This window comes from Abramis brama (assembly GCF_963993115.1).
Source record: "Abramis brama genome assembly, chromosome: 7".
Taxonomy (NCBI): Eukaryota; Metazoa; Chordata; class Actinopteri; order Cypriniformes; family Leuciscidae; genus Abramis; species Abramis brama.
Window position 1 is genome coordinate 8,504,191 of NC_139969.1, and position 27,680 is coordinate 8,531,870.

General features: G+C 38.2%; 1 protein-coding gene across 1 annotated transcript in view; it reads right to left on the reverse strand.

Moving 5' to 3' along the window:
* Positions 1-27,680, reverse strand: part of ephb1 (EPH receptor B1) — a 240,319-nt gene that overhangs the window by 81,404 nt on the left and 131,235 nt on the right. The window contains exon 4 of the mRNA XM_084119768.1: positions 8,351-8,506. Within this exon, the coding sequence (XP_083975894.1) occupies positions 8,351-8,506 (156 nt within the window). The remainder of the gene's footprint in view (positions 1-8,350; positions 8,507-27,680) is intronic.

Below are 27,680 nucleotides of genomic sequence, written 5' to 3' on the forward strand. Positions count from 1 at the left end.
TGTTTTACAACACTTAGAACAAAAACGACACATTCTTTATTGAGTTTTCTCTCTGTTTCTTTCATTCTCAGTGGAGCACTTGCACTGAGCTTCATGATGTAATTCCGATTGCCAGGCATTGAACACTACCTTTCAAAACTATAGGGTCAGTAAGATTTTAGAATACTCTTCTTCTTCAAAAAAAAAAAAGAGTATTGAGATATGAAGATATCGTACTCTTATTCAGCAAGGATGTATTAAATTGATTTTTTAAAAAGTGATGGTAAAGACATTTATAATGTTACAAAATACTTCTTTTTCGAATAAAAGCTGTTCTTTTGAACTTTCTATTCATCAAAGAATCCTGAAAAAAATTATATAATAAATATCATAATCTGATGAGACAGGCCAAAATGAATATGCTGGTGTAGTTACAACATCTACCAGATCGCTAGTTTCTGGCTTATAAGCGTTTAAAATGTGATAATAATTTAGGCACCATTGCGTTTAAACTTTACCTCATGTAAATACAATACTTCAAACAAATTGATGCGCTTAAACTCATAATCGTAGCAAAACATGTGGCTTATGCAAATTTTTTATCGCAATAAGCAGGCATGCAAACACTTCAATCACATCTATTCCAGTCTGACCGAAGTGTGAATGTGCATTTTTTGGGGTCCTGAAAAAACGGAGTTCATGTTGACAATGTCGCGCAAATACAATGCAGTATATTGATGGCCGAAAATAATGAAATGGAGATATTTTAGGCGCGTCACTGAAAAAACTACTGAGGCCAAATACCAAAAAAACAGTCTGTGTGCGCTGGAAGAGCTTGGCCAGTAACACACCTACCGTATGTGAGTTTATGTGTGCCGTGTGTTGAGCTATCTGAATAATGGCGGTAAAAAATATCCACAATTCTTAAAGAATAATGAAAACTGCATGTAAACGGGAGTGAAGAAGTTTGCTCGTGTCATGCAAACACACTGCGATTAAGTCCTACCTCTGATTAAATAATCACACTATTGGTGCACATGTAAAAGTGGTCAATGGCTATGTTTCCATCCATCTATTTTTATGCACATTTTGGGATATTGCATATAAAACACTGAATGGAAACGCCAAGATGCGCATACTTTCTAAAAGTGTGCATAAAAAAAAGTTTGTCATCAAAATGATGTGGTTTAATTCCCTTAATTCCCAGTCAGAACGGTCTCACACGACTGCATTCCCAAACAACAGGCATTCGAATGAGACACACGTCATTTATGCTGTAAACAAATTCCCAGATTGTGGCAACTTCCATTTTTATTACAGATATTGTGTTCCAATATCCCAGGAAGTGACAACTTTGTTCTCTTGAACACATGAGGTGGAAACAGTGCTTTATTCGCAAATGTTTTATGCGAAATTCCAATTTTGCGCACAAGTTAACTTCATAACTTTGGATGGAAACATAGCTAATGTGCCGTAGCTCCCTACGGAGGACATGGTGATGAAAAAAAAATAAATAATTAGATAAGAGTTCAAATATGAGATTCGCTCGCAGATTGTATGCGTTCCACCAAACACTTTGCCTTTACTCACAAAACATCTGAGTTCTATGCGAGCAAATGCAGAACGTAAAACATTGAACCTTTAGGGGCTCCGTAGCTCCCAAAACTTGAAAATGAGCTTTAGACTTGAATAAGCCAGTTTATCAGTAAATGATGGAGAATTTCTTTGCCACTTCTTAACTGCAAACTCATTTATAAGTTGGACTTGACAGATTTGAAATAACTAATGAGAATGCTAGCAACAGATGGCTGCATGCTTGCTAAAAAAAATGTTTGTTATTCAGAAACTCAATCCACTATGTTTGTAAATGAAAATATGTATTTATAGGCAATCTTCAGCTATTTCAAAATTCAAGATGAGTCATGTAAACACAAACAAACTTGAGGAGAAGAGACTTCATTCATCCACTAAAAATCACTGCAAGAAATGGCTCGAAAAAGTGAAATTATTTCTGAGAAAAGCTCTAGCAGCATTAGTTTGCAGACGTTTGACTTTTTGGGAACTCTGTGTGTGTGTGTGATGGTTTGTAGCGCTGCACTACACGCGGGCTGCTGAAGAAAGCGTGTACACAGGCTTAAGCTCATAGCAGAATCACAGCGAGTCAGACGTCGCTGGCAGAGGATTAACGGCAGCAAAGCAATTACACTGCTTTACAGTCCTGTTCACTGCACCTGTACACACAACACTGACTCCTGCAGGTCAACCGTGTGTGTGTGTGTGTGTGTGTGCGCTGGCTCGGAGCAATCCATAGAAGTGTTCTCCAGGGATCTGTCTAAGCGCAATTGCCTTAGTGCTCTTATATCTGTAAGTGTGTGTGTGTGTGTGTGTGTGTGTGATTCACATGAACTACACATGAACCTATACCAGATATCAGTGCTACCGAAAATACAATAATTAGCCGTCTAAATAAGGACACCAATAAACCCACATTCAAACAGCAATCAGTGTTCCATATACACCTAGACATATTAGCTTCATCAAATCCAGACCGGTCTCTGTTGGCCAACCAATCCTCAGATAAGAATTTCTGCTCTTGCACGGCCAAACAAACAAACAGAGGATGCTTTATCCACACATATACAGTACACACACACACACACACACACATATTCTTATCTATATGAGGACATGCCATAGACTTCTATTGGTTTTATATCAAAATAATTCATGTTAACAGACTAACACTTACCCACATCCCCGGCCTACCCATAAAAGAACAGCATGTTTATAATAAAATTTATTATTATTATTATTATTATTATTATTATTAACGACAACAACAACAATGCTACTACTACTACTACTACTACTTATTTAAATAGTTGTTTAAACATTAATTGTTTTTCTAATTGAGGGCATAAAACTACTTTCAGTGCAATGAATAACCTCCACCTACATTCCCACTCTTGCATTTTTAGAAAAAATAATAAGCATTTTAATAATATATAAAATAAATACTTTGGCTGGATTTGATCATTTTGTTCTAAAAAATATAGCAAAGAAAACTTCCACATACACTTGCACAGTAACCGGCGTTCCATGTAAACCTAGACGCATTAGTTGCATCGAACCCAGACTTGTCGCCAACCAACCCCCAGATAACAAGTTCTGCTCTTGCTCGGCCAATTGAAACGGCTAAATCCAAGAGAGAATGCTCCATCTACATGCACAAACAAACCCCAGAACAGAACTGTTTGCCACATAGCTCCTAGATAATTAATCTTGAGGATTGTGCTGTCCGGCATCCTCCAATTAACCAGTGAGCTGTCACCCATCAACACACACACATATCCCAGCAGACATTTCTGAGGAAATAATTTAAAAGGATACTCCACTTTTTTTTGGAAATAGGCTCATTTTACAACTCCCCCAGAGTTAAACAGTTGAGTCTTACCGTTTTCGAATCCATTCAGCCGAACTCCGGGTCTGGCGGTACCACTTTTAGCATAGCTTAGCATAGATCATTGAATCGGACAGGACCATTAGCATCTCTCTCAAAAAAATGGCCAAAGAGTTTCGATATTTTTCCTATTTAAAACTTGACTCTTCTGTAGTTACATCGTGTACTAAGACCGACGGAAAATGAAAAGTTGCTATTTTCTAGGCTGATATGGCTAGGAACTATACTCTCATTCCTGCGAAATAATCAAGAAACTTTGCTGCCGTACCATGAGTCCAGCAGGCGTAATGATATGACGCAGCGCCTGAAAATAGTCGCCAGCTCGGTAACTTCCAACGTGACCGGGACTAAGTTTGTCTAACCTATTAGACCTATTTTCAGGCGCTGCGTCATATCATTACGCCTGCTGGACTCATGGTACCGCAGCAAAGTTTCTTGATTATTTCGCAGGAATGAGAGTATAGTTCCTAGCCATATCAGCCTAGAAAATCTTAGTACACGATGTAACTACAGAAGAGTCAAGTTTTAAATAGGAAAAATATCGAAACTCTTTGGTCATTTTTTTGAGAGAGATGCTAATGGTCCTGTCCGATTCAATGATCTATGCTAAGCTATGCTAAAAGTGGTACCGCCAGACCCGGAGATCGGCTGAATGGATTCGAAAACGGTAAAACTCAACTGTTTAACTCTGGGGGAGTTGTAAAATGAGCCTATTTCCAAAAAAAGTGGAGTATCCCTTTAAGTTCTGATGGAGGCTCGAGGCGATTCGGGCCAGTCCCACTGCACTACTCCCCACAGAGACAACCACAAATCCCCAGAGAGAGAGATAGGAGATCGGAGACAGGAGTACCGTGAGACCGCGGAGGAAGTGAAATTTAACTTTACACTGAAGTTTAGATGATATAATTCACTACATGCACGGTAGGGTGTTATGATCAATTCTGTGGACTCTCTCTCTCAGCAATCGATCACTGTGTTAATCAGGCCGCAGACCCTTTCCCTTTTATATATATAATATTTTTAAATATTAAACATATTTATGTAGCTGCTAGACACTCCACAAGGAATTTCTAGCAGCAGTTCATAGAGAAATATTAATTTTGCATCATTTTCTCACCGACAGTAAAATGACCAGGTGCTGCATGGGCCTTCCTCTGAGCAGGTGTTGGGCTAAATCGCAAATGGCCATCTGTATGTTTCACTGAACGCCATTTTAGACTCTAAATGGAGAATTAAAATGCTGAGAGGACTTTCAAATACAGCTCTTCAGGAACGCAAACACGAACAGGCACTTTTATAGTGCAGCCTCATATTCCTTCGATTCAGCGATAAGGTACAATATATCTGAGAATACAGTCACAAATGATGCAAATATAGTCCTCTTTCCTTTTAAACATGAATGTATTCACACTATGATAATTAATTTAGACAATATTTAGCAGAGTTTCTAATGCATAGCATATTGCCTTTTAAAATGGTGACTATTTGATAAGAACAAATCTGAAAGAATTAAACAGATCTGCAGTGTTTGAAATCTGGAATCTTGAGTTCAAATCTAGCTTGCAACAAAAGCCAGATTGTAACCCAGAAAGGCCTAAATAACTAACTAAATAAAACTGGCTCTGCACTACTGAATTTGTGATTGAAGATTTGGGAAAACTACTGATCAAATTATACATGAGAATTGTATAACTGTTAATTGCAGTGTGTGTGTGTGTGTGTGTGTGTGTGTGTGTGTGTGTGTGTGTGTGTGTGTGTGTGTGTGCAATCTTGTAAGCCTCGCAGCCTCTCAGTAATGACTTCAATTTTTCATTCATATGGAAAAAAACAACAAAAACAATATCAGGGTTCGTACAGATTCTGTAAAATGAAATTCCAGGACTTTCAAGGACTTTTCAAGCACAACTTTTTGGGATTTCAAGGACTTCAATCAGCACTTATCAAACGATATCTTTATTATTAGTTTTTTTTTTTTTTTTTTACTCAAATTACATATATATGGTGGTATCTGATGTTTCACTTCATAGAGATCAATCCATTGACCAGCGTTTCAGGCATGGGAAATCCCCTTAACCACTGAAAGGATATTGAAACAGATTTATTTTTTCCATGAATATATGATTGACCTTAAGAATGAAAGTTGTATTATATACTTATCATATACTTAATATTATGCTCATAGCCATGCTCATAGCTCTATATCTCAGACGGGCTGCAGCGTTAATTTTGCGTGAAATTATTGTATTTAATTATTGAAATTATTGTATTGTACAACAACAAAAAATAAATATTTTTAATTAGGGATGCACCGACCGAAACCACTTTTTGCAGAACGAGTCCGATACTTTCATTTTTGGTACTCGCCGATACCGATACCATAACCGTAACCGATCCCTGAATTTTCACTGCATTTGTAATTTTTAAATGTATAGATAAACCAAAAGAATATAAATCATATTAGTTGGCTTAATTTGTTCATCAAATATATATATAGCCTATATATATATATTTCAGTTATTTTCATGCTTAATTAAGCCTACTAAAATGCATTGTATGAGCTTCTGTTACTGTCACTGTTCATTCTATTGCTCTATCTTTCATTTAATAGCACAACACATATTTAGAGCAGCTCCAGCAGGGCTCAGTGCTGAGGATCGGGTCAGTGGTTCAAATGTTTAGACACCAGTGAAATACCAATTATTTAATCCAATTTTGATACTACAACAAAAACTACCTGCCTAATTAATGTAAATTTAAAACATTATTAAAGACAAGTAAGCAGTCAGTAACAAAATAAGAACAAATAATCGAATTACAAATAGCACAAATAAATACAATAGAACAAAGAAAGGCTACAAATGAAATAAACAGTGTTTTTAGAGTTTTTCGGGTAGATCTAACAGGTACAGAAATTTGAATAAAGTAATCAAATGTGAAAAAATTGCATATTCATTACTATATAAATTAAATATAGACTTTTTGTAAAGTTGAAAAGGTAGCCTATTTAGTCAAGAGCAGTGAGTAATTTCTTTGTCCTTTGTTTGATTAACATTAAAACACAGCAGCAGGTTTATTAGGCTGCTGCTGCCCCCTTAAGACCGAACGCACGGACCCCATTTGAATGTGACTACGTTCACTTGAGATATAGGCCTAACCGACTTTGTTTACTAGGATACTCACCTAGACGGGCATTTTTACATAATTTTGTGTGAATTCGTCCATACAAGCGCAAGACGTGAAAGACAATTTAATTCCGTATTTGCGCGCTGAGACGCAGGTTTGCGGGACGCGCGCTTTGGATGTTTGCGTTCATGGAACCAAACGTCCAGTAATAATGTAGGGAACCACTCGTTATACATAAATCAGCTAACAGTTCATGTTTTACTTTACTTAAGTTTGATTTAGTTTTCATCCAAATAACACGTGCTGAGTGAACGATCAGCAATCAAGAGCATTCAACAGAAGTGCGCTCGCTCTCTCTCTTGTCAGTTAACGTTAATAACAAGCTACATGCCTCGTTTTATTTTCTTTGCCATTGACATCCGACTGAACAACAAACTTTCCACTGATGTCTGTTTAAAGGGATGTGCTCGACCAGCTCGCGCATCTGTGCCGGTGCGCGCTCAATCCACTGCGCGTTTTTCTCTTATCAGCTCGCGCACCACAGCAATGTGTTACTATACACACGCTGCCTGGTAGGCCTATCGGTTGCTGGTATCGGAGCATTTTTACGAGTGCGAGTACATGAGCTCGGTATCGGTGCATCCTTATTTTTAATAATTCAAGCACTTTTCAAGTAACTTCTCAAGGGTTTTCCAGGACTTAAATTTCAAAAAGTCAAATTCAAGTACTTTAAGCACCTTGTACGAACCCTGCAATATTGCTAACTTTTCTCATGAATGAAAATAAAGAGATTGTGATGGATTTTTTAATGAATAAAATAGTAAACTGTATATCAAACTAATCATAACTCTAGCATCTAACCTTACTTTCTCTTTTTAGGCCTAACATGCTAACACTTTGAAACACAATGTACTAAAACCTTCTGTTCTTTTTTGTTTTTTGAATGTTGTTTGGTTGTGTGTGTGTAAAAATAACAAATATGGGAAATTAAACTAGACAGATGACTAAACTTGAAACCTTGCCTCTTAAAGAGAGGGTTTGTCTATGAAGAATCAATCAAATTGTGGAGAAATTAAGTAATGATTCATGTCATTTTTGCCATTCTCCTATACTATAAAAACTGTTGTATTTGTGTTTGCTGGTGGGATTCTCAATGGAATTTGTCTGAGATCCTCCGGCCTTGCTTCTTCTTGGGAGATTATCTGGAGAACTAGTTTAGAACAAGTTAGGGGAACAAGTTAGAGTAAGAAACTCTGCCAGTTGTCGACTGTAGACGCAAGAGCTAGAGTATAAAGATTATTGTGTGTCGATTGTAGACGCGCCAGATTAAGTGTTGATTGGAGACGCTTGGGAGTCGACTCGAGACACCCCAGGTAAATTTAATCATTAAGTGTCGACTGTAGACGCAGGTAATTAGGTTCCAGGTACGTAGTTAGGTTTAGAGAAAAATCTAAACATAATACATAATGTAAAATATACTGTATAATGAGACGTATGTAAAATCAAAGTGGATCAATAAATAAATATTTTTTATTAAAAAATTGTCTTTAATTTTCTTTGTTGCAATTTACATTTAAAACCCACTTGGGTCAAAATCGAAACAGCCATCTTTTTTTTTTTCAGGATGGCTCAGATGATCTCATTAGCGGCCTCAGTTTGGGCTACAACTTATTGGTAGTAGGAACCTGTGCTCTCAAACTGCTTCTAAAACGATGTTATGACTGACCGCTTCAGTTTAATGCTAATGATAATGACAATAACAGTAATATGATGATGATAATGACTCACTGGTGCAGGGCATGTCTGGCTGCTCTCCGTCTGCTCTGTAGTAGCCGTTCCTGCAGACGCAGATGGTGGCCGCTTCAGATGTGGACCTACTGTTAGACGGACACTGAAGACACAAACCCGTCCCTTGACTGGACTTGAACGTTCCTGGAGGACAAGCTAAAGGGAGAGAGAGAGAGAGAGAGAGAGAAAGAGAGAGAGAAAGATCTTGTTAGTGAGCTATTCTGATAATTTACCTTATTGCTTCAATCAAACACCTTCAAAATCCCAATTTGGAGACACATTTCATCTGGAATATTAGGAGCTGCAAAAGTGTAAATATGTTGTTGCATACTTGTCTAGTAAATCTCATAACCTTGTGTTTAATGGATCTGGACAAGAACATAATGCCTTTTTTGCAGCATGGTGACAACCAGGAATAACATTACAAGCTTTAGGAGTGAGAAACACATGATGTTCACTATTAACGTGCAATATGCCAGTTGGGATACAATTTGACCATGCTATTTTTATGCAGTGCATTACTAGCACGGTGTCTGAAGGAGTCAGTGTCAGTTTGCTACAGACAAAAACAGCGTTCATGAGAGCAATTTGCGTGTTTTTGTTCCAGTTTGAGTGCAAGATGAGACATTTCCTGTTTGCGAGGCCTATTTCAAGTGAAATGAGCGAAACGGAGCAAAGGTGCTCCCAAGACAAAAAAGACAGTGTTTTCTGATTGGATAAAAACACACACACACACACACACACACACACACACACACACACACACACACACACACACACACACACACACACACACACACACACACAAGCTGCTCCCCTGACTCTTTCTTGGCATTCACACAAAGTTTGTTCTTGCATTTGTGTTTCACTGTCCTGCATATACCATTTTTGTGTTTAAACATGCCTACTTAGATTTCGAGCCCAGTGAATTTTAAATGCAAAATGCACCTAAAAAAAATATAAATAATAATAATAATAATAATAAAACTGCTCTCTATATATGGCTATATATACATATTTTGAAATAAACATGCAAATAAATTTGCATTTAAAAATGCATTTAAAATCCACTTGGACATGTCTCTTTTTTTCATTATCTGTATAGGGCTGCCACAGAAACTGGGGTGATGTGTCACTATTTCAGTGATTTATGTCCCATAGGGCCATTTTGTGCATGGCATACCAAAAAAAACATCACTTTAAGCACATTTAACAAATTCAGTCATTCTTTTTAAGCTTTAGAAAGAGCACTTCAGCATCCAAATATTATAGACATGCTGAACTTTACTTTCAGGGCTTCTGAGGCACGGCAGAGAGTAGTGAATAAATTCTGCTTGCTTTTCCAGGCCGGGTTTATCTCTCTGAATAAAGAGCTGGATAGAGTGATTCCTGTACTCGTTTATCATTAATTCTGCAGCTATTTGAGATGAACACTTTCTGCTGGTTCAGCTGGATGACCACAAGGATCAGGACTCGGATTTGCGTGATTTTATCACAGTGTACTGCTGCTGACACGGATCACGAAAAAAGAAAGAAAGAAACCATTTCATATTGATCCAAAATAAGTCATATTCCAGACAATGTTTTTGCTCCTATGCCCATTTATAAGGTTACTTAAGGTTTCTTGCACCAAAACAGTCGTTCAGAATTAAACAGGATGTTTTTTGCTACTGACCTTTACGAATTTTAAAACATTATATTCATTGAACATTTGTCCATAATACAACCACTTTTTGCTTTGGGGAACAATGGTCACACACTCTACACCAAGCAATATTTCATGTCAGCACTAGATCAATGTAATCTGCCATTAATACCTTGATTAACTGGCATTACGACAGTGACAGAAGGGACGTTTCAGGTCGCAATGGACCTGGATCGACCTGTTCGCATTTAGAACTGTTATTTGCATGCCATGAATATGCATCAAACTCATAAATATGAATTAAGGAGCAAACATGGGCTATATGGAGAATTTAAGATGTGGGTGTGATTACTACTCTTATCAATTTACATACAAAGATGGATGATGGAAATTAATAAATGGTGTGAGATGGAAGATGTGTAGTGTGAGAACGGGAGGGACTGTCCCTCTCCTTTAATGAGAGAGGACAGGATAATTCATCCCTCCCTTCTATCCATATGAAAGAGTGTGACCTGCGCCGCGTGTGAAATCAGACCTCTGTTCCTGAATATCTGCAGCCTTTGAAGAAATTAATTAGATGCTATACAGCTCATTAAAAGTTTAGAGGGTCGGGTCCACTTTATTACTCTGTTCTTTTATCTATCCATCTACTCACCCGCGGACTTATTCATTTAGTCGTTTAATAAATAAGGGGAGGAGAGGAGATTAGACATGTATGGAAAGATAGAGAAGAGCAGATTAGAAGTAAAGGGAACAAAAAAGAAGAAAAGAAACGAGGGAAAAGGAAAAGGAAAATAAGAAATGAAAGGAAAAGGAAAGGACAATAAAAACCTAAAGAAAAGGACAAGAAAAAAAAGAAGAGAAAGGAAAAGAAAATGAAAAAAGAAAAAGACAAAAAAGACGAGAAGAAAAAAGAGGAAAAATAGAAAAGAAGAGAAAAGAAAAAAGGAAAGAAAAGAAAAGAAAAGAAAAAAGAAAATGAACATTCAAAAAAGAAGAAAGGAAATGGAAAGGAAAGGAAAATACAAAAAAGAAGAGAAACAATGAAAGGAAAGAAAAGGAAAGGAAAGGAAATGGGATTAGAGGAATACACATACTCTATCAGAGGAACATTTGGTGTGGAGCCCCTCACACACACACACACACACACACACACACACACACACAGCAGAATGTGTGAAGGTGTGGGTGTTTGACAGACAGCTTCTGACCCAGCCCATATGACACACACACACACACAATCACACTCGAACGCCTCTCCCATCCCGCACAACGCCACATTCTCACAGTTACGAAACATGCCATGTTTGTCACCACGACAACAAGCACTGCAGCCATGACCTCTGACCCCTGCGGCCCACTCATACACACCAGAACAACAGACGGGGAAACTCCTGTTAGAAGGTGCAATCCTTTAACAGAACGCGTGACAAGTACAGTACGAGGCCTCATTTTATAAGAGAGTTCATTTTCGTCTAAGTAGCAGATTATTGTGTTTGCTAAACCGTCAAACTTGCAGACTCACCAACACTGAAAGTGGACCAACATCTGCTGTAAAATACCTGTATCTGAAAGACACCCCCTGAGGGCGACCACTCAAATGCAACAGCTGAGCGCTTGGCTTCAGGCTTCTGCTGTGGTTGTCTGAGAAGACCTCCATCTCTGTAGCTGTAGGCGAAGCCTGAGGAGACAAGCCTGAAAATCCATCACACCAAACACGCAGTCAGTATACAGACACACTCCAACAGCCTCACATACTGAACGGAGTCGCGGCATCTCAGATCTTTCATGGACCGGTAACAGTGTACATTGAGAAGAAGGCCAACTTGTTTTACCTGACAGAAATATCACAAACATCTTCATACTGTATTGCTCTGTAATGCACACACAAATCTCACAAGCGCCTTCAATATCCACTAACTGCATTAAAGGCCAAAATAAACACAAGCACACAAATGATTCAACACACTGCAAGCATACACACACCACCTGCCTAATATGCTGTTGGTCCTCTGCGTGCTACAAAACAGCACCGACCTGCCTAGGCATGGCCTCTACAAGACCCCTGAAGGTGTCCTGTGGTACCTGGCACCAAGACTTTAGCAGCAGATCCTTCAAGTCCTGTAGGTTGTTAGGAGGAGCTGCCGTGGATCAAACTTGTTGGTCCAGCATATCCCACAGATGCTCAACTGAATTGAGATCTGGGGAATTTGGAGACCAGAGCAACACCTTGAACTCTTCATCATGTTCCTCAAACCATTACTAAACAATGTGTGGCAGGGTGTATTATCCTGCTGAAAGAGGCCACATCCACCAGGGAACACTATTGTCATGAATGGGTGTACCTGGTCCGCAACAATGTTTATGTAGGTGGTATGCGTCAAATTTACGCCCACATGAATGGCCGGACTCAGGGATTCTCAGCAGAACATTGTCCAGAGCATCACACTCCCTCCATTGGCTTGTCGTCGTTCCACAGTGCCTCCTGGTGCCGTCACTTCCCTAGGTAAAAAGAGCGCACGTACATGGCAGTCCACGTGATGTAAAAGAAAATGGGACTCATCAGACCAGGCAACCTTCTTCTACTGCTCCAAGGTCCAGTTCGGATGCTCGTGTGCCCATTGTAGGCACTTTCGACATTGGACAGGGGTGATCACAGGCACTCTGATTGGTCTGCGACTACGCAACAGAGCAGAACAAAAATATTAATAAAATATAGAAAAAACGCATCGCTCATGCATCGTTAAAACTAAATACAACTAAACTGAAAAGCAAAAAAACGACTGACATTTTCAAACCACGATAAATGCGTGTGAAAGTAATGATGTGAGCTCAGTCAGATTGTGTAGCATCCCCCAGGCTACTGTTTACACTTTAAGCTACTGTTTAAAATGGAGCGTCTAGAGCTGAATCAGCGACTGTGAACAGCCTACAGTCAACGTGAGTGAGTGTGTGAGTCCAAATGCAGTTAAAAATGCATCTTTATGCCTTTGGAGCACATTCTTAAAGCACACACACACAAATAAAACATTCCCACACAAACCTGCATGTCCATTGGCTTTCTGACATTGCAAAATGCTATTCTCACTGCGACATTTTCCGCTAATTGTCTCGCGCCTGTTCAGCATGACATGAATTAATCCAGGGCCCTTTCTCTCAGTCCCAGGCGCTACAAGGGTCAACTCGGCAAAGAAATGATGACGGAGGGGAACTGAGGACAAGGAACGAGGGAACCAGGCGTGAAAAAAAAACAACAAAAAAAACATTGAACCACAAAAGATAGCAAAAAAAAAAAAGAAAAAGCACAGAACCTGCCATGGGACTGGGTTTTAATTCGGCATTAACGCTACAAACTTTTTCTAATTGACCTTGCGCATTAGGAGCACGTGGCTCAGGCGTTAAGCGCATTAATTAGCGCAGGGACGTCTCTCCGCAGCGTTCTGTCAAAGCAGACACGGGAAAGAAGAAAAAAATCCACCCAGCTTTTCTGTTCAATCTCAGCCTCGGCGAGAAAAGCCATGTTGCTGAAAGCTGAGATCAGCTGGCACAAAGCCCAGCTCGCAGGCGGACTCATTCAGGCCGGGCTGGGAGGAACGGGCGTTTATTCCTCAAAAGAGCAATAAAGCCATTACGGCGAGTAGGGAAAAGAAACATCGCTCATGCATGGCTGCTGAAACATCAGTCAATAGAGCAGGTTTTTTGCTTGAGCATGTATATATGTACTCTCGTGTAGCCAGACATTTGACTAGCAGCTTGAAGTTGGTTTACATAAAATTGTTCACTTTGACAGAAAGACTGATATGTAAAACAAATAGGGTTGGTAAAACAATCTACCATCAGACAATGTCTGTGAAACATTGTAATGGACGATGACATTGGGATTGGGGTGGGGGTGGGGGGTAGATTCGGTAGATGGCCATCTGTCAAAACATTCCCATATTATGTCATATATAAATAAAATTAGCATAATGTAGTTTGTTTATGTTTTTCTAACAAAAAAAGTTTTAAAAATGTCATATTAGCAATATCCTGAGTATTGAGTAATTATTGATAAATAAAAAAATAAATAAAAAAAAAGGATACAATACTACGAACCTGGCAGCTAGTTTTTCTTATTAGGCACAAATTGCCAGAGCTGATTTTCCAGTTTAAGTTTTGCCAGAAAAGTTCTGTATTTTTGCTATGATTAAAAAAATAAATAAACATCTGCTACAGTAACTAACAAAAACCCCCCAAAAAACCCACAAAGAATGAAAATTATTTAGTCAAAATGAAAAGGAAGTTGCGACAGCGTTTTCTTGATAAAAATGTAGGGCAGGACTTGATTTTGTCCATCGGGAATTTATTGGTTTACATGGTTTGCTATTGGTCGATCTCATGTGAGTGACAGGTTGTCCCGCCCTCGTGCCAGTAGAGAAGAGAAGAGATGTTACTGCAAGAGGGAGGGGAAGTTATTTTGATTAAAGATTACAAGGGCACTATCAATACATTCATTTGTATATTATTTTATAAGGAATATGACCTTTAAAATCTACGACATTACATTCGGACAACATACATCAAAAGGCGATTATGCAAGACTTCTAATCAGGCACTGATTATAGTACCTGTGCATCCTGCCTGCCAGAAATTGTGTAAAACCAGCATATTAGATCGTTCCTTGATGCTTTGCGAAGGCTCTTGCAATGTGTGTGTGAAATACGCATCAGACGATCCACGAACAGTCCGTAGGCGTGCTGTCTGAAGCTGAGACAACTGCAAAGTCAGAGTCCATCGGTGTTAGCTTCATCATCCTGTAAATTCCCACACAGATTTCACTAGCCTCTCACAAACAACAAACAAACAAACCAAAGCAAAAGACTTAACCAAAACCCTCTGATCTCAGTCTCGCAGAAACCAACCCTCTTTTCTCATTGAAGTGATGTTTTGAGTCAAATTTGAAGTTCAAGGGAACCGCCTGAGTTTTATCTTTCTTTACAGCGCGTGTAAGTATAATCCAAAACAACTGTTATGTCTTGATTATAGTTCCACCATTGTACTCTCGCACACATACGTTATTAAAACCGTGAGACTGCACTTCATACGCCGTAATTGAAAATGGAAATGAATTCTAAAGAAAATAAGCTTAGTTTGCATATTCATGTAATGGGGGTGTGAAGTCAGAGAGAGCAGGGAACATCGTGGCCTTTTCCATGGCCGTTTTGATTAACTTTTGTTCAAGGAATATCAAATATCTCACAGCACAAGCACTTTACAAAGTGAGCCACATCCACGGGCCAAACGCTTAGCCTTTCGGGAAATTCTTCATCTGTAATGTTAATGAAAATCATGATCTGCATACGTACGGCCATAAAGAGGGATGGAAGATAAGCTAAATTAAATCTGCAGCAATCAGATCGAGAAAACACAGAGATAGAGAGAGACTGCTGCTGAAGTCATAAAGACCGTTTACACCGACAGCGATTACATCGTTTGAGGTCGCCGTACTGTTTCCTAATGTGTATCATGCGAGTTACAATGTCTGCACTCCCATTGGTAGGCGCCACATTGTGTCACTGCATATTTGCATAGAGCTGAACAGCTGAACTCCGCTCACGTGTTGCATCGCCAAAGGTTTGATTTCACTCAGATCTCAAAATGAAAGGCTTCTGGTTGTCATTAGGGGCTTTCCCACCAGAGAAACGTTTTCATAGTTCCTATGACTATTGGCAGAAGTACCCGCTTTTTGGCATGTTCGCACCGCAGGAACTGGGAGTGATTTTAGTTTTTTGGGGACTACATTAGCTCATACTTCAGAGTAGGGTCAAGCCTGAATGTTGCCCTTAAAGGGATAGTTCACCCAAAAATGTCAAATTTTGTCATTAATTACTCACCCTCATGTCGTTCCAAAACCGTAAGACTTTCGTTCATTTTCGGAACACAAATGAAGATCTTTTTGATGAAATCTGAGAGCTTTCTGTCCCTCCATTGACAGCTCCGCAACTAGGCTACCACTTTGACGCTTCAAAAAGCTCATAAAGAGATCGTAAAACTAATCCATATGAATTGAGCAGTTTAGCCCATACATTTTCTGAAGAGGCACAGTTGCTTTATATGATGAAAAGATTGAAATTAGGCTTTTATTCACATATAAACATTCATCAACTCACACATCAGTTGTAGTAAACGGAAACTCAAGCATGCTCGCTTGATGTGCGAGAACCAGTGAGGTTCATTCTCGTGTTATGCAGCACGTTTGAGCTTCAGCAAGAGGTTTGTTCTAGTGTGTCAAGCAGGTTCGGTTGAACTTCTGATCTATATGTGATCTAAGTCTATATGTGAATAAAAGCCTGAATTCAATCTGGTCATCGTGTCAGTTGCCTAGCTGTCAATGGAGAGACAGAAAGCTCTTTTTGATTTATGTTCTGAAGATGAACGAAAGTCTTACGGGTTTGGAATTACATGAGGGTGAGTAATTAATGACAGAATTTTCATTTTTGGGTGAACAATCCCTTTAAATGACGTCACTGACGAATGGTGGTGGTGCAGATGCAACCAGGAAAATAGCCAGAGGGGAAATATTTGTTCTCTGGGGACCGTCCTAGTGACTAGTTCCAATAACTGAGTTCCTATAAGTACACGGTGCGAAAGCCCCTAATGTGAACCTTTGTCAATGTGGGCCTATCAAAACTGCCTCCAGCATAAACATTGCAAATGAACAAAATGTGCATCAAAGAGCCTTGACCTGAGAATGAATATGTTGTATGACAATATTCAAGCAAAATTCTGTTGCTGCTAGCTATTTGTGACAAAATACTGAACCGAAAGAAAGATGCACTTTTGACTAAAATCAGATAGCATTTAACAACCATCCCTAATTTTACAAGTGATGTTGCCACTATCCTCAACACTCTGCAATAAAAGCAGGGCAAGAATATGAACAGAAAGCACTTTAATTACTGCACAATGAATGAAATGGCACAAACAGTTCAGTAACCAACTGCATGTTCAAGGTATTTGTGATAGTTGGCTGCATGGTGAGAAATCTTGTAGAAACCTGTGATATGAGCTCAGCTGTAAGTCTGTGTATAATCTTTTATTCATCCCTCGTGTGACAATGGCTAGATACTGAAAACGTGCTTCCTTACAGTTCTCAAACATATAAGGCCTCGGACAGAAAAGCCCACTGGTTCACTGAAAGCTTCACAGCAATGTTTGGAGCCATCAGGGTGTACAGTATAGCACGCTCCTAAAAAAGTGGCCACAATTACCAAATAGCCAAAAAATGGGTTGTCAACCATAAACCACCTGACCTTGACTTCCCCCGACAATACACTCTTACACTCCTAGAACCTCTTTCTGTCAGGTGCTTCATATATAGAACCTTTCAGGGGGGGATCATTTCATTCATTTAGTTTTAATTTATTAATTTAGATTTAATTCATTCTTAATTTGAATTCAACTTTACAAATGAAAAGGCTCATAAACAATTTATCACCAGATCTTTTTTTAAAATAACCTGTTAAATAAAGTATTTTGCAATCATTTAAATATGAATGTCATTAAATGTATTATAAAATATCAGTCCACGTGGTGCAAGACATCGATAATACACATTTTAAAGGTCCCATTGCATGAAAATTTCACTTTATGAGGTTTTTTAACCTTAATATGAGTTTCCCTAGCCTGCCTATGGTCCCCCAGTGGCTAGACGTTTTGATGGGTGTAAACCAAGCCCTGGGTATTTTTAGAGAAAATGAAAGCTCAGACGGGCGAATCTAGAAATCTTCCCCTTATGTCGTCATAAGGGGAAAGGTAACCTCCCCTTTCTCTTCTTTGCCCGCAAAGAGAGTTTGTCCCGCCCATGAGAAAATGAGCTGCGCGAGCGCGATATTGGTTTTTCCTCGAGAGACATCATGGCTTGCAAACGAGCGAAGCATGGCAGTTGCTCAGTGTTTGGATGTACAAATGAACACAAAAGTATTTTTTTAGTTCCTTCATCTGAGCCTCTGAAGAAACCAGTGGGTTATGTGAATTTCTGATGTGTAATTGTTCAAGTTCAGACAGATAATCTTTCTCTCAAAGTCGTTCAATACTGTTTATGCATCAGTAAATCAAGCCAGTGACTAAATGACCAACTTCACGTCGTTTCTCTTAGTAGAATGAAAATAATCTTACTTAAACTGTGATTAATATATATACAGAAAGTGATCAAAGAACAATCCCTTTCCAATCGCCCAAGCTGTCAATCACACAGCGCGAGTTTATCTGGACACTTGCCAAAACTCGTTATGAAATCAATGACGCTATTACACTGCACAGCGAAGCTCTTACTGTACTTACCTCATGTTTGCATTAGTGAAAGCATTAATGAGAGTACAGAAACTGCGTTGCAATGATAAGATCTTCATTCACGCGATCAACAGGCTGTCATCTGCTCAATGCTCATCACTGCAACCTTTTATGTGATGGGAATAGATCTAAATACTTTAAAAACTTCTCACGATTCGTTAATCTCGATAGCTGTAATAGAACGTATAACAGCTGTAATAGTAAAAGTTTTCGAGAGAGTTCCACATGTAATGTGAGATATTTCATATGCAAGCATGTCAGCCAATCACAGCAGTGGGCGTTTACACTGAAGTCTCACAGCAGACACGCCCCTTCAAACAGAGCGTTCAAATCAGAGGCTAAAATCAGGCTAGGAAATATGCCTTTTATTTCTAAATTATAACAACTTTTGATCTAAAAAACATACTAACATTATAAGGGCACCCCAGGAAACATTCTAAAATAATAAAATAATCCATGCAATAGGACCTTTAAGCAACACATTTCACAAAAAGTAAATGGAAAGTAAATTTACATCTTGACTCAGTTTTAAAGAACATTTTATGCCAAAAAGGAGATATATAAGAAGAAATGTCTTCTTTTTTTGTGGCTTCAGCATCCAAGCTGTTTGAGAGCCACTGTATTACTCTCTTTTTGTACTGCCAACAATTTAATGAAACAACTCTGAAATAAGTTTTTCATCTTTGCAACTACACAGAATGTCATTGTGAACACAATGTGCCATTTAGCACTCTTTTATTGACAACTTCTGGAAAAAAGTCTTTTTGAGTGCCTCTTATGTAAGTCGAACCTTGAATTCAATATCTATGTTTCACTCTCTTCTGTGGATCTTTCTTTTATCTATGCACAAAGTGCATACATGGTTGTATCTATCTATCTATCTATCTATCTATCTATCTATCTATCTATCTATCTATCTATCTATCTATCTATCTATCTATCTATCTATCTATCTATCTATCTATCTGTCTATCTATCTATCTATCTATCTATCTATCTATCTATCTCTATTTTTTTCTGTCTGTCTATCTACAGTATCTGTCTGTCTGTCGGTCTATCTATTCATGTCTGTCTATGTATCGATCATTCTCTCTGTTTCTATCTATCTATCGATCGATGTTTGTCTGTCTATGTATCATTCTATCTATTGTTCTCTCCCCATTTCCATCCATCCATCCATTTGTCTGTCTGTGCTGTGGGTGTATTTGGGTGTGTTTCTGTCTCACTTTCATTACCTCAGTCTGTTGATCATGAGATTCAGGGCCTGCCATCAGACGCATACGGGGTCAAAAGTCATGACCTCTGCTGACTCTGAGGCTTGGATGTGACAGTGTCCTTTAAGTGGCCACTAATCTGTGTCAGCTTTTCACACAACAGTGTCAGAGTGTGTGCGTGTGAGACAAACAGCCTTAGAGTGCATTTTCACTCATCTTTGTGATGAGCAAGCGTGGGTGCGCACGTGTGTGTGTGTGTGTGTTTTTCCTCTTACCAGAGCGTGACAGTGATGTATGGAGCTGACCAGAACAAACTAAGTTTCACCTTTACAGGCACAGGGAATGGATTACAGTGAGTGTGCGTGATCAGATGTGAGTAGCTGTCATTACCTCTGCCAGACTTAAAATCGCTTTTCTGAGAATCTAAGCTCAGCTCCACTCAGTCTAGAGCCGTCATCGGCGCGCAGATGCGTGTCATTTAATGCACTTCATTTGTTTCCAAACATGCCCTGATGAAAACACGCAAACCACAATCTCGAAGTCTAAATCATCCATTTCATCTGTCAGAGAGTAAAAGCATTAGGCTGCATCATTCTTTATATGAATTGACAAGAACAAACAAGTGAACATCCATTCCATCAAAACCACACATGCACTCAAGAAGCAAAGATCTTGTTCCGCAACTAATACTAATAATTTGAAATTATATCTGGAAAGTAAAATATCTGAACATCCTTAAGACTTGTTTACAGAGAAAATATAGAATTGTGTTCCCAACACACATTTTTTTTTTTTTTTCTTGGTTTAAGCATACATAAAAACAAAATTATACTTAAAAAAATATTTAAAAAATGCCAATTGAGTGATAAAAAAAAATGCACCTCACAAAAAATAGGTTCAAATATTTGAAAACTATCACTCAGCCTGTCATATCCAAAAATGAATAAGATAATGAAAATAACAATAATAAAAAAAAAATAAAAAAAAAGATTTTGTCTTCATCGGGTTACTGTCACTAGAGTAAAACCATGGTCAATTATCCATAAAAGATGAAACCAAAACAACAGTGAAATAAATGACAGGATATTGACATTTGTGTCCCAGAGCGTGAAGTGTGTGTGTGTTTGTACCATATGTGTTGTGACTCACAGGACCTGATAAAAAACCTGACAGCCCTCAGCAGGCTGTTGCCACGACAACGCCACAGCTCTCAACTCACTGGCCTCTCCCAGCATCTCCAAACTAACGGTAAGCGCTAACAGTTTCACACTTGAAAAAGTGTCCTCGGACACGGTCACCAAAACGCCTCTATTCTGTATTTTCCATTTCTTTTAGAGATTAAGATGGACAGTGAGAGAAAGAGACATAATTAGTATTCTAAAGTCCTCCATCAGCACAGTTGAGAGTTGGCAGGATGCGACATCGCTTCGTGAGGAGGTCTGACATCAACTCTTTTCCTCCAAATCGCTCCTCCTCTCTCCTCTATCCATTTTAGTTTGTTATTATTATCATCATCATCATTATTAGTTAATGTTGACAACACAGGCCCCTAAAACATCAGTAAAAATATTTAAACAGCTTTACAGCACAAATAATGCACAATATTTAACAGAGGAATTAAGTGATTTTATAAAATTATAAGCTTTACATTTCTGCTTTTAAATCCTTCAAAAATTGACGTCATGCACTTCCATTGTAAGCACCTCACTGTGATCTCAATTAAAAAAAATAAAATAAAAAAGGGGAAAAAAAAGACGAGTCAAAATTATTCTTTTGAGGTAATCTACATTACATATTGAACCAAGAATATTCCTTGCAGCAACCTGTGCTTTCTAATAACATTCATTTCAACCCTCTCCATGAAATAAACAGTTATTACACACACACACAAATCTACCAACAGCTAACAACTTTCACTTGTTCAAGGTATACTTTTTAATGTTCTCTCAATAAAAGCTCTGCCATTACCATATAATCACTTTCTGATTTCCCAGACAAACAAACCTTGATTTTGTCCTTATGCTTTGATAACAGCAGTATTTAGTTAAGCCCTGAACATCCTCTAGAGCTTTTAGCCTCATGGTGCAGCTAATAGACTGGATAGAGAATCATGCTGTTTTACAAAACACAACTCTTTGGCTCACTTAATGCTTGACAAATGAGGGTTAAAATACACACAAACAAAGACACATATACAGAAATCACAGATAACAAATGATATGGCACATAAGAGCTGTAGCTTCCCAGGGAATGTTCTCAGAGCACTGGCTAATGTTCTGGTAAGGTTCTCTCAAAGTTATGGGGACACCCATTGCAGAACATAGAACAAAGTAAACAGAGGGCTAAATACACAGAAGAAAGCAATCAATGAAACAGGGAACAGATGTGCAACTAATCAGAAACCATAACAACAAATAATGAACAAGGAAAAAAAAGTGGCAAATGAGGCAAATTGTGACAGGGAAAATGAAAAGGAACATGATCATGACAGTTAAGCAAGGTTGTAAAGCCAAAGCTCACAAATTATGTGCTCACAATATACGGTCCTATCGCCGAGCTGCGACTTGACTGCTCACGCTATACGTGTGAAATGTGCACGATAAACCCCTGTGCCGGGTTGTAGGGTAGGCCTACTTTTATTTTTTAAATTCATATTACAATTAATTTTCTCCTCAATAATTCTACAGCGCATCACCGCATAACTGACGTGCTGAGAGGATAATAAAAGATTACTCTCGTGTAAAGTTTGCACATTGCTTGTGTGATATCCACTGACTCGCCTTCATAGTTTAAAACATGGTTTAAAAAAATATTTTTCTTTATCACCAATTTCTTTATCACCCGTTGCACGAGTCAGAATACGGCTCAAAATCGGACGAATATCGCACAGTGTATGCCAGGGAACGGCAACTGGCGGCCCGCGGGCCAAAAGTGGCCTGCCAGCAATATTTTCTGGCCCGCCGGATTATTTTGGAAGTCCTAAATGCTGCACAAAACTCTTCCACTACTTGAAAAGCCGTAGTCGCGCGGCGATTTCACCGCCGCATACTGCGTGAAACGCCCATAGGGAATCATGCGGCGCGGGATTACATTTTAAAGTATAACTGCGTTCACACCGGACACGAATAGCGCGTCAAATTCGCGCCTGCCGCGTCTAGTTATACGCTTGACCACTTTGTGTCCATTCGCGCATCAAAAGACGGTAGCGGTCAGAACTCTGGTGTAGCCTTCTTTGGACGGAGCGGGCGGTCTGACTGACAATAGCCCACTCCCGACATCTTTTGACAGCGTATCCGCACTTAATTCTGACCACCTGTACACCTAGCTCTGAGGAGCTGTTTGGTACTGAAACCATTGTCAGTAAACAACATTCTTTTTTGCAAGGATGTTTGAAATAGTTCGGCAGAAAATAGCCTACTTCATTTGTCAGTAGGGCAATATGATTTTCGTTTATGTTTAGAAATTTGAGTGATAGGCTTTGTCCTATTTAATTTATGTTATTTATATTTCATAATTTCTTTCTGTGGCATTTTTTTCTCTGCTGACAGTAGGCCTACAATGTTAAAATAGCCTAATATTTATATTGACAGACCTCCTTAAATGTGTGTGTCCCGAATAAATAATAATAAAAAAAGGAATAAAAGTTCAAAAGTCGGACTGTAAGCGAATGAGGCATGATTCACACCTTTATTAAAATGGCTGTAATCTGTTCCGTTACCACAATAGTACTTGATCTGTTTAAAATTATTTCCTTGATATATGCCTAAGGTGTTAAATTCAAAATCAAAATTAAAATTTGTCTAATCCAGTAATTATTTTTTTCTATTTTTGATCTGAGCACAATCAGAAAATCAGAAAACCCGTCGTTATTCGTTTTTTCATTTTAGTTCAGGAAATAAATAATGGAAAAACAAGTCGTTTTTCATCTTTTTATTTTTGAAAAACGATTGAACGAATGATCCACGGACGATGACGGACCCATCATATTCTGCGATTATAGGCCTATATAAGAGTATTTAATTTGTATCCATAGGCCTACTCTGTGTAGCTGGCCCGCCATCTACTGGCTAAAAAAAATATTGGCCCGCGGCCAAAGTTACTTGCCGACCCCTGGTGTATGCCGTAAAATGTTTTGTACACATTGTCCTTGGAACTTTTTTCCTGAAAATTTTTAGTTTGTATATTTATTTTAAATGTTACTAGTTTCAGAGTGTTCAAAGAACATTCAAAAGTAATGTTCCCATAATGTTTGCAAAACTTAAAATGGAGTGTTCCCTTAATGTTCATCTAACTAAGGGTATGTTTACACGACAACGATATACTTAAAAGTGAGTTTTTCCTTTGAGTTGTCAAAACGATCCCCTTTCACACGGATCCGCGAAATCCAGATCTTGCACTTTGAAACACGTTTTCAAAAGTTTGCGTTTTCATGCCGTTGTAGTGTAAACGAACGGCTTAAACGCATAAAAAGTTTTACGTTTTTAGTTGAAAACGGTGTCATGTAAACGAGCCCTAAGAAAATGCTTTTAAAACAATTTAAAAACTGCATTTTGAATGTTCAGAAATAATAACTTAAGAACATTAGCAAAACGTTCTTGGAACAAGCTTTTATTAGCTGAGTTAGTGGTTAGCGCATGTGCTACAATGCGCTGAGCAGTCATGCTAACCTAGGGTGACCAGATGGAATGATCCTGGGTTTATGAGCCATGTCGTGCATCCCAACGGAGTTACTGTCAGGATACCATTTGTCAAGATAATTAGTCTTAACTTTAGCATGATTGCTATAAATGTCTTAAATGGACATTTAACAATGTTATGTGTAGCCTTTAAGGTTTAGTTAATGTAAAAACAATGTCATAATGTCTCATGTCATTACAAACCCCTATGACTTCTGTCTTCCGCTGACCACAAAAGGAGATTTTATAAACAAAAGGCCGGATTTGAAATCAGTTGCCTGCATATAAGTGTTAACGGATAAGATGAAGCACTAACAATCTACATAATCTTTATCAAGGTCATCTGGTCACCATGTGCTCAACCGACAATATGAATTTGTGAAATATTCCTGATACTATTAAATAATGTGGCAAAATGGCAAAAAAAAAAAAAAAAAAAAAAAAAATCTCCTCCTTGATCCTTCCCATTTCTCCAGTCCCGGCAATGACAGCCCACCTGACTAAAACAAGCTCTAATATTTATAAGATACTTAAAGTGGTATTGTGAATTTTAAAAGAAGCATTTTGATGTCTGAGGTGGTAAAAACCTCTCTTTGGCTTTAATGAAATTTGCCTCGGCTATTAGCTTTGTCTTGCTAAGAGCTGGTCTCTCTTTAAGCGCCGCAGCTCATTAACTGCAAGGGAGGGTCGATTAATCCATAACAGTTAACGAAAGATGCTCACGCACGGCCTTCCTTTCCATTTTCTTTAATGTCTGTGTCTCTAACACTTAAAATTCCTGTCATCTATCTCTTTCCTGCTCTAAAACACACACGCACATATAAAGAACTCTCCAATACTGTTTCCACACTAATAGCAAAAGACCTAGAGCACTTGCACTTATCGATGTGTATTATACTTTTTCGGCTTTTTACCAACAACTGCTTGCAGTGTTTTTTTTATTGTTTTTTTTAAGTTCATCAGATGGATGGATGGATGGAACGACAGACATGTGGTGCATTTCCCGTACAACGACGCATCGATGAAGAAATCAAGTATATCTAGTCACGACTGTTTCCCGAAACCGTATTGTCGCAAATTGGTTCAGCCATGTTGGTTAATGATGGCACGCAGGTGTTGGAGTAATAACTTCTTTTGATGAATCTGTTTGAGATTGAATTTATGGTATATGTTTTTCTATAAATTACGGACATGGCATCTGATGACTATTTCTAATTTTTCTCAGTTATTTTGCTTTATTTCCAGATTCAATCATAGACTTCTTACGTAGTAGAGTGCGTTCCCACATGCACACTCTTCAAAAATGACGCTTTAAATCTCTTGACAAACTAAAAGACGTAAATGACATTGGTATGTATTCTAAATAAAATATATAAATTGTACTGAATGTCAGCTTGCTTATCTGGTTCAAGATAAGGATTTATAGACTCCACATGTCATGCAAACTAGAAACTATGCTTCTAACCACAGGTCTAGAGCTGTCGTTCCAAACACAAAACTTTGCGATGCTGTTTGCGAATGTTCATTAGAATGGATGGATGGATGGATGGATAGGCAGAGGGTGCTAAGTGATCTTTTCTGTTTGCCCACTACAATAAAAAAAAAATAAAAAAACACTATGCGTGTGTGTGTGTTTTAAAGGAAGGGCAGAAAACTACCTCACCGCCAGTTACAATCTAATTCAGAACAATGCTCCGAAAGTGGGACTAGAGGGAGAAGCAGATCCAAAATATTCCTATCTTAACTAAATATCAGCGCTGACAGCCCTTTGCTCCATGTGGAAACCTCTGTCTGGGGTGCACATGGAGTGTGTGTGTCTGTGTGTGTGTTGGAGTTGAGGTGCGAGTCTGAACAAGCGAGCGCTCACGTCTGTCCCGGCCTAACTAAATAAGCTCTCTCCCTCTGCCACCTCATTACCTGCGCCGCCTGCGAGCGCTTCAATTGTGTATGAAGCGGAGGTGATGAAAGCAGGAGTCTAAAAGCGACACGCTTCGCTTGCACAGCTTTATTCTGTCAGCAGTTTACCCTCGAGAGAAGCGCCACCGCCAGTTTGAGCAGCGAGCTTTTACACTCGTATTTGCCGCTGGATTAGTTTATTTGTTTTGACTCTTCTGTCGCTATCTGATCTTCATGTGCTGTCACGCCATTGTTGATTCATCCGGGTGCTTGTCGTTTCTACGGCAGACTGGTGTGTGTCGAGATGTTTGTCTGAGGACGGGTGACTTGCAGATGTCAGCTAAACAAACGTCAACTTGCCATTCTGTTGCGGACATAAATAATAATAAAAAAAAATAGTTTTTTTTTTTTTTCCACATAAACCTACTGGTTATTTAGAACAACAACACACACACACCAAAAAACAGATGCATTAACAAGTTATTTATTTATTACTCTAAGGTGTTGAATATTTTCCTGGTACGTGTTGTCTAGAATAAACAAACAAACAAACAAACAAATGCATATATTTATAGAAACAGCTATGTTTGTTTACTAACTCTATAAAAACAAGGCTATGTATGCATGTATGTATTTGACTTGCTCTATTGTTAGCTTTACTTAATTATCTAACAATACAAAAAGCGAATAAATAAACATACATATATAATAGGAACTTTTATGTATGAAGCGGCGTTTTATTTTTCAGTTTGATATTCTGATGCATAAGTTTTATTTCTAGGTCTGTATAAACTTGCATTTACTTTTTTTTCTATTATTAATTTATTGATTGTTAACGTGATTGATTGTAATGAATTTACTTGCTTTATTGTCAGCTTTATTTTCATTTTATTTTTCTAAATAAACAAAAACATGTAAATAAATAAACAGATGCATATAATTATAGGATTGCTGTATGTAGTTGAGTGTTCTGATGCATAAATACAAGAATAAGAAAAAAAAAAGCAACATTCCCAACATCGATATTCATTAACCTCAGTTATTTTGTAAGTGTGTCTGAAATAAACAAACAAATAAATTAGCAGAAGCAGGGACTTTCAGATACAGTGTTTCTCTAGTACGTTTACAGCAACATACACTTCATTAATATTCATTAGCGCTAGTTATTTTCCAAATGTCTCTAGAATAAACAAATCAAATACACAGATAAACAGATGCATATATTTACAGCAACAACTGCATGCTTTCATTTGAAATTAATGTCAGGTTGCCATTCATAAGTAAATAAAATAAGTAATGTAATCATGTAATCATGTAATAAAAATGTAATAAGTAATAAGTAATCATTACTCTAGTTTACAGTAGTTCCTGCAACATCATCAATACTCATTACCGCTGGTTAAAGCTACAATATGTAAGATTTTTGTAATAAAACATCCAAAAGTCACTTGCACAGTGTGCTACATTTCCTGCAGTTGTGTACAATATCCCAAAAGTTTACAAAGATTTTTAATTTCAGAGAAATTCCAGTTTTAAATAATGGCTCGTCCATGTTCACTTGAAATATC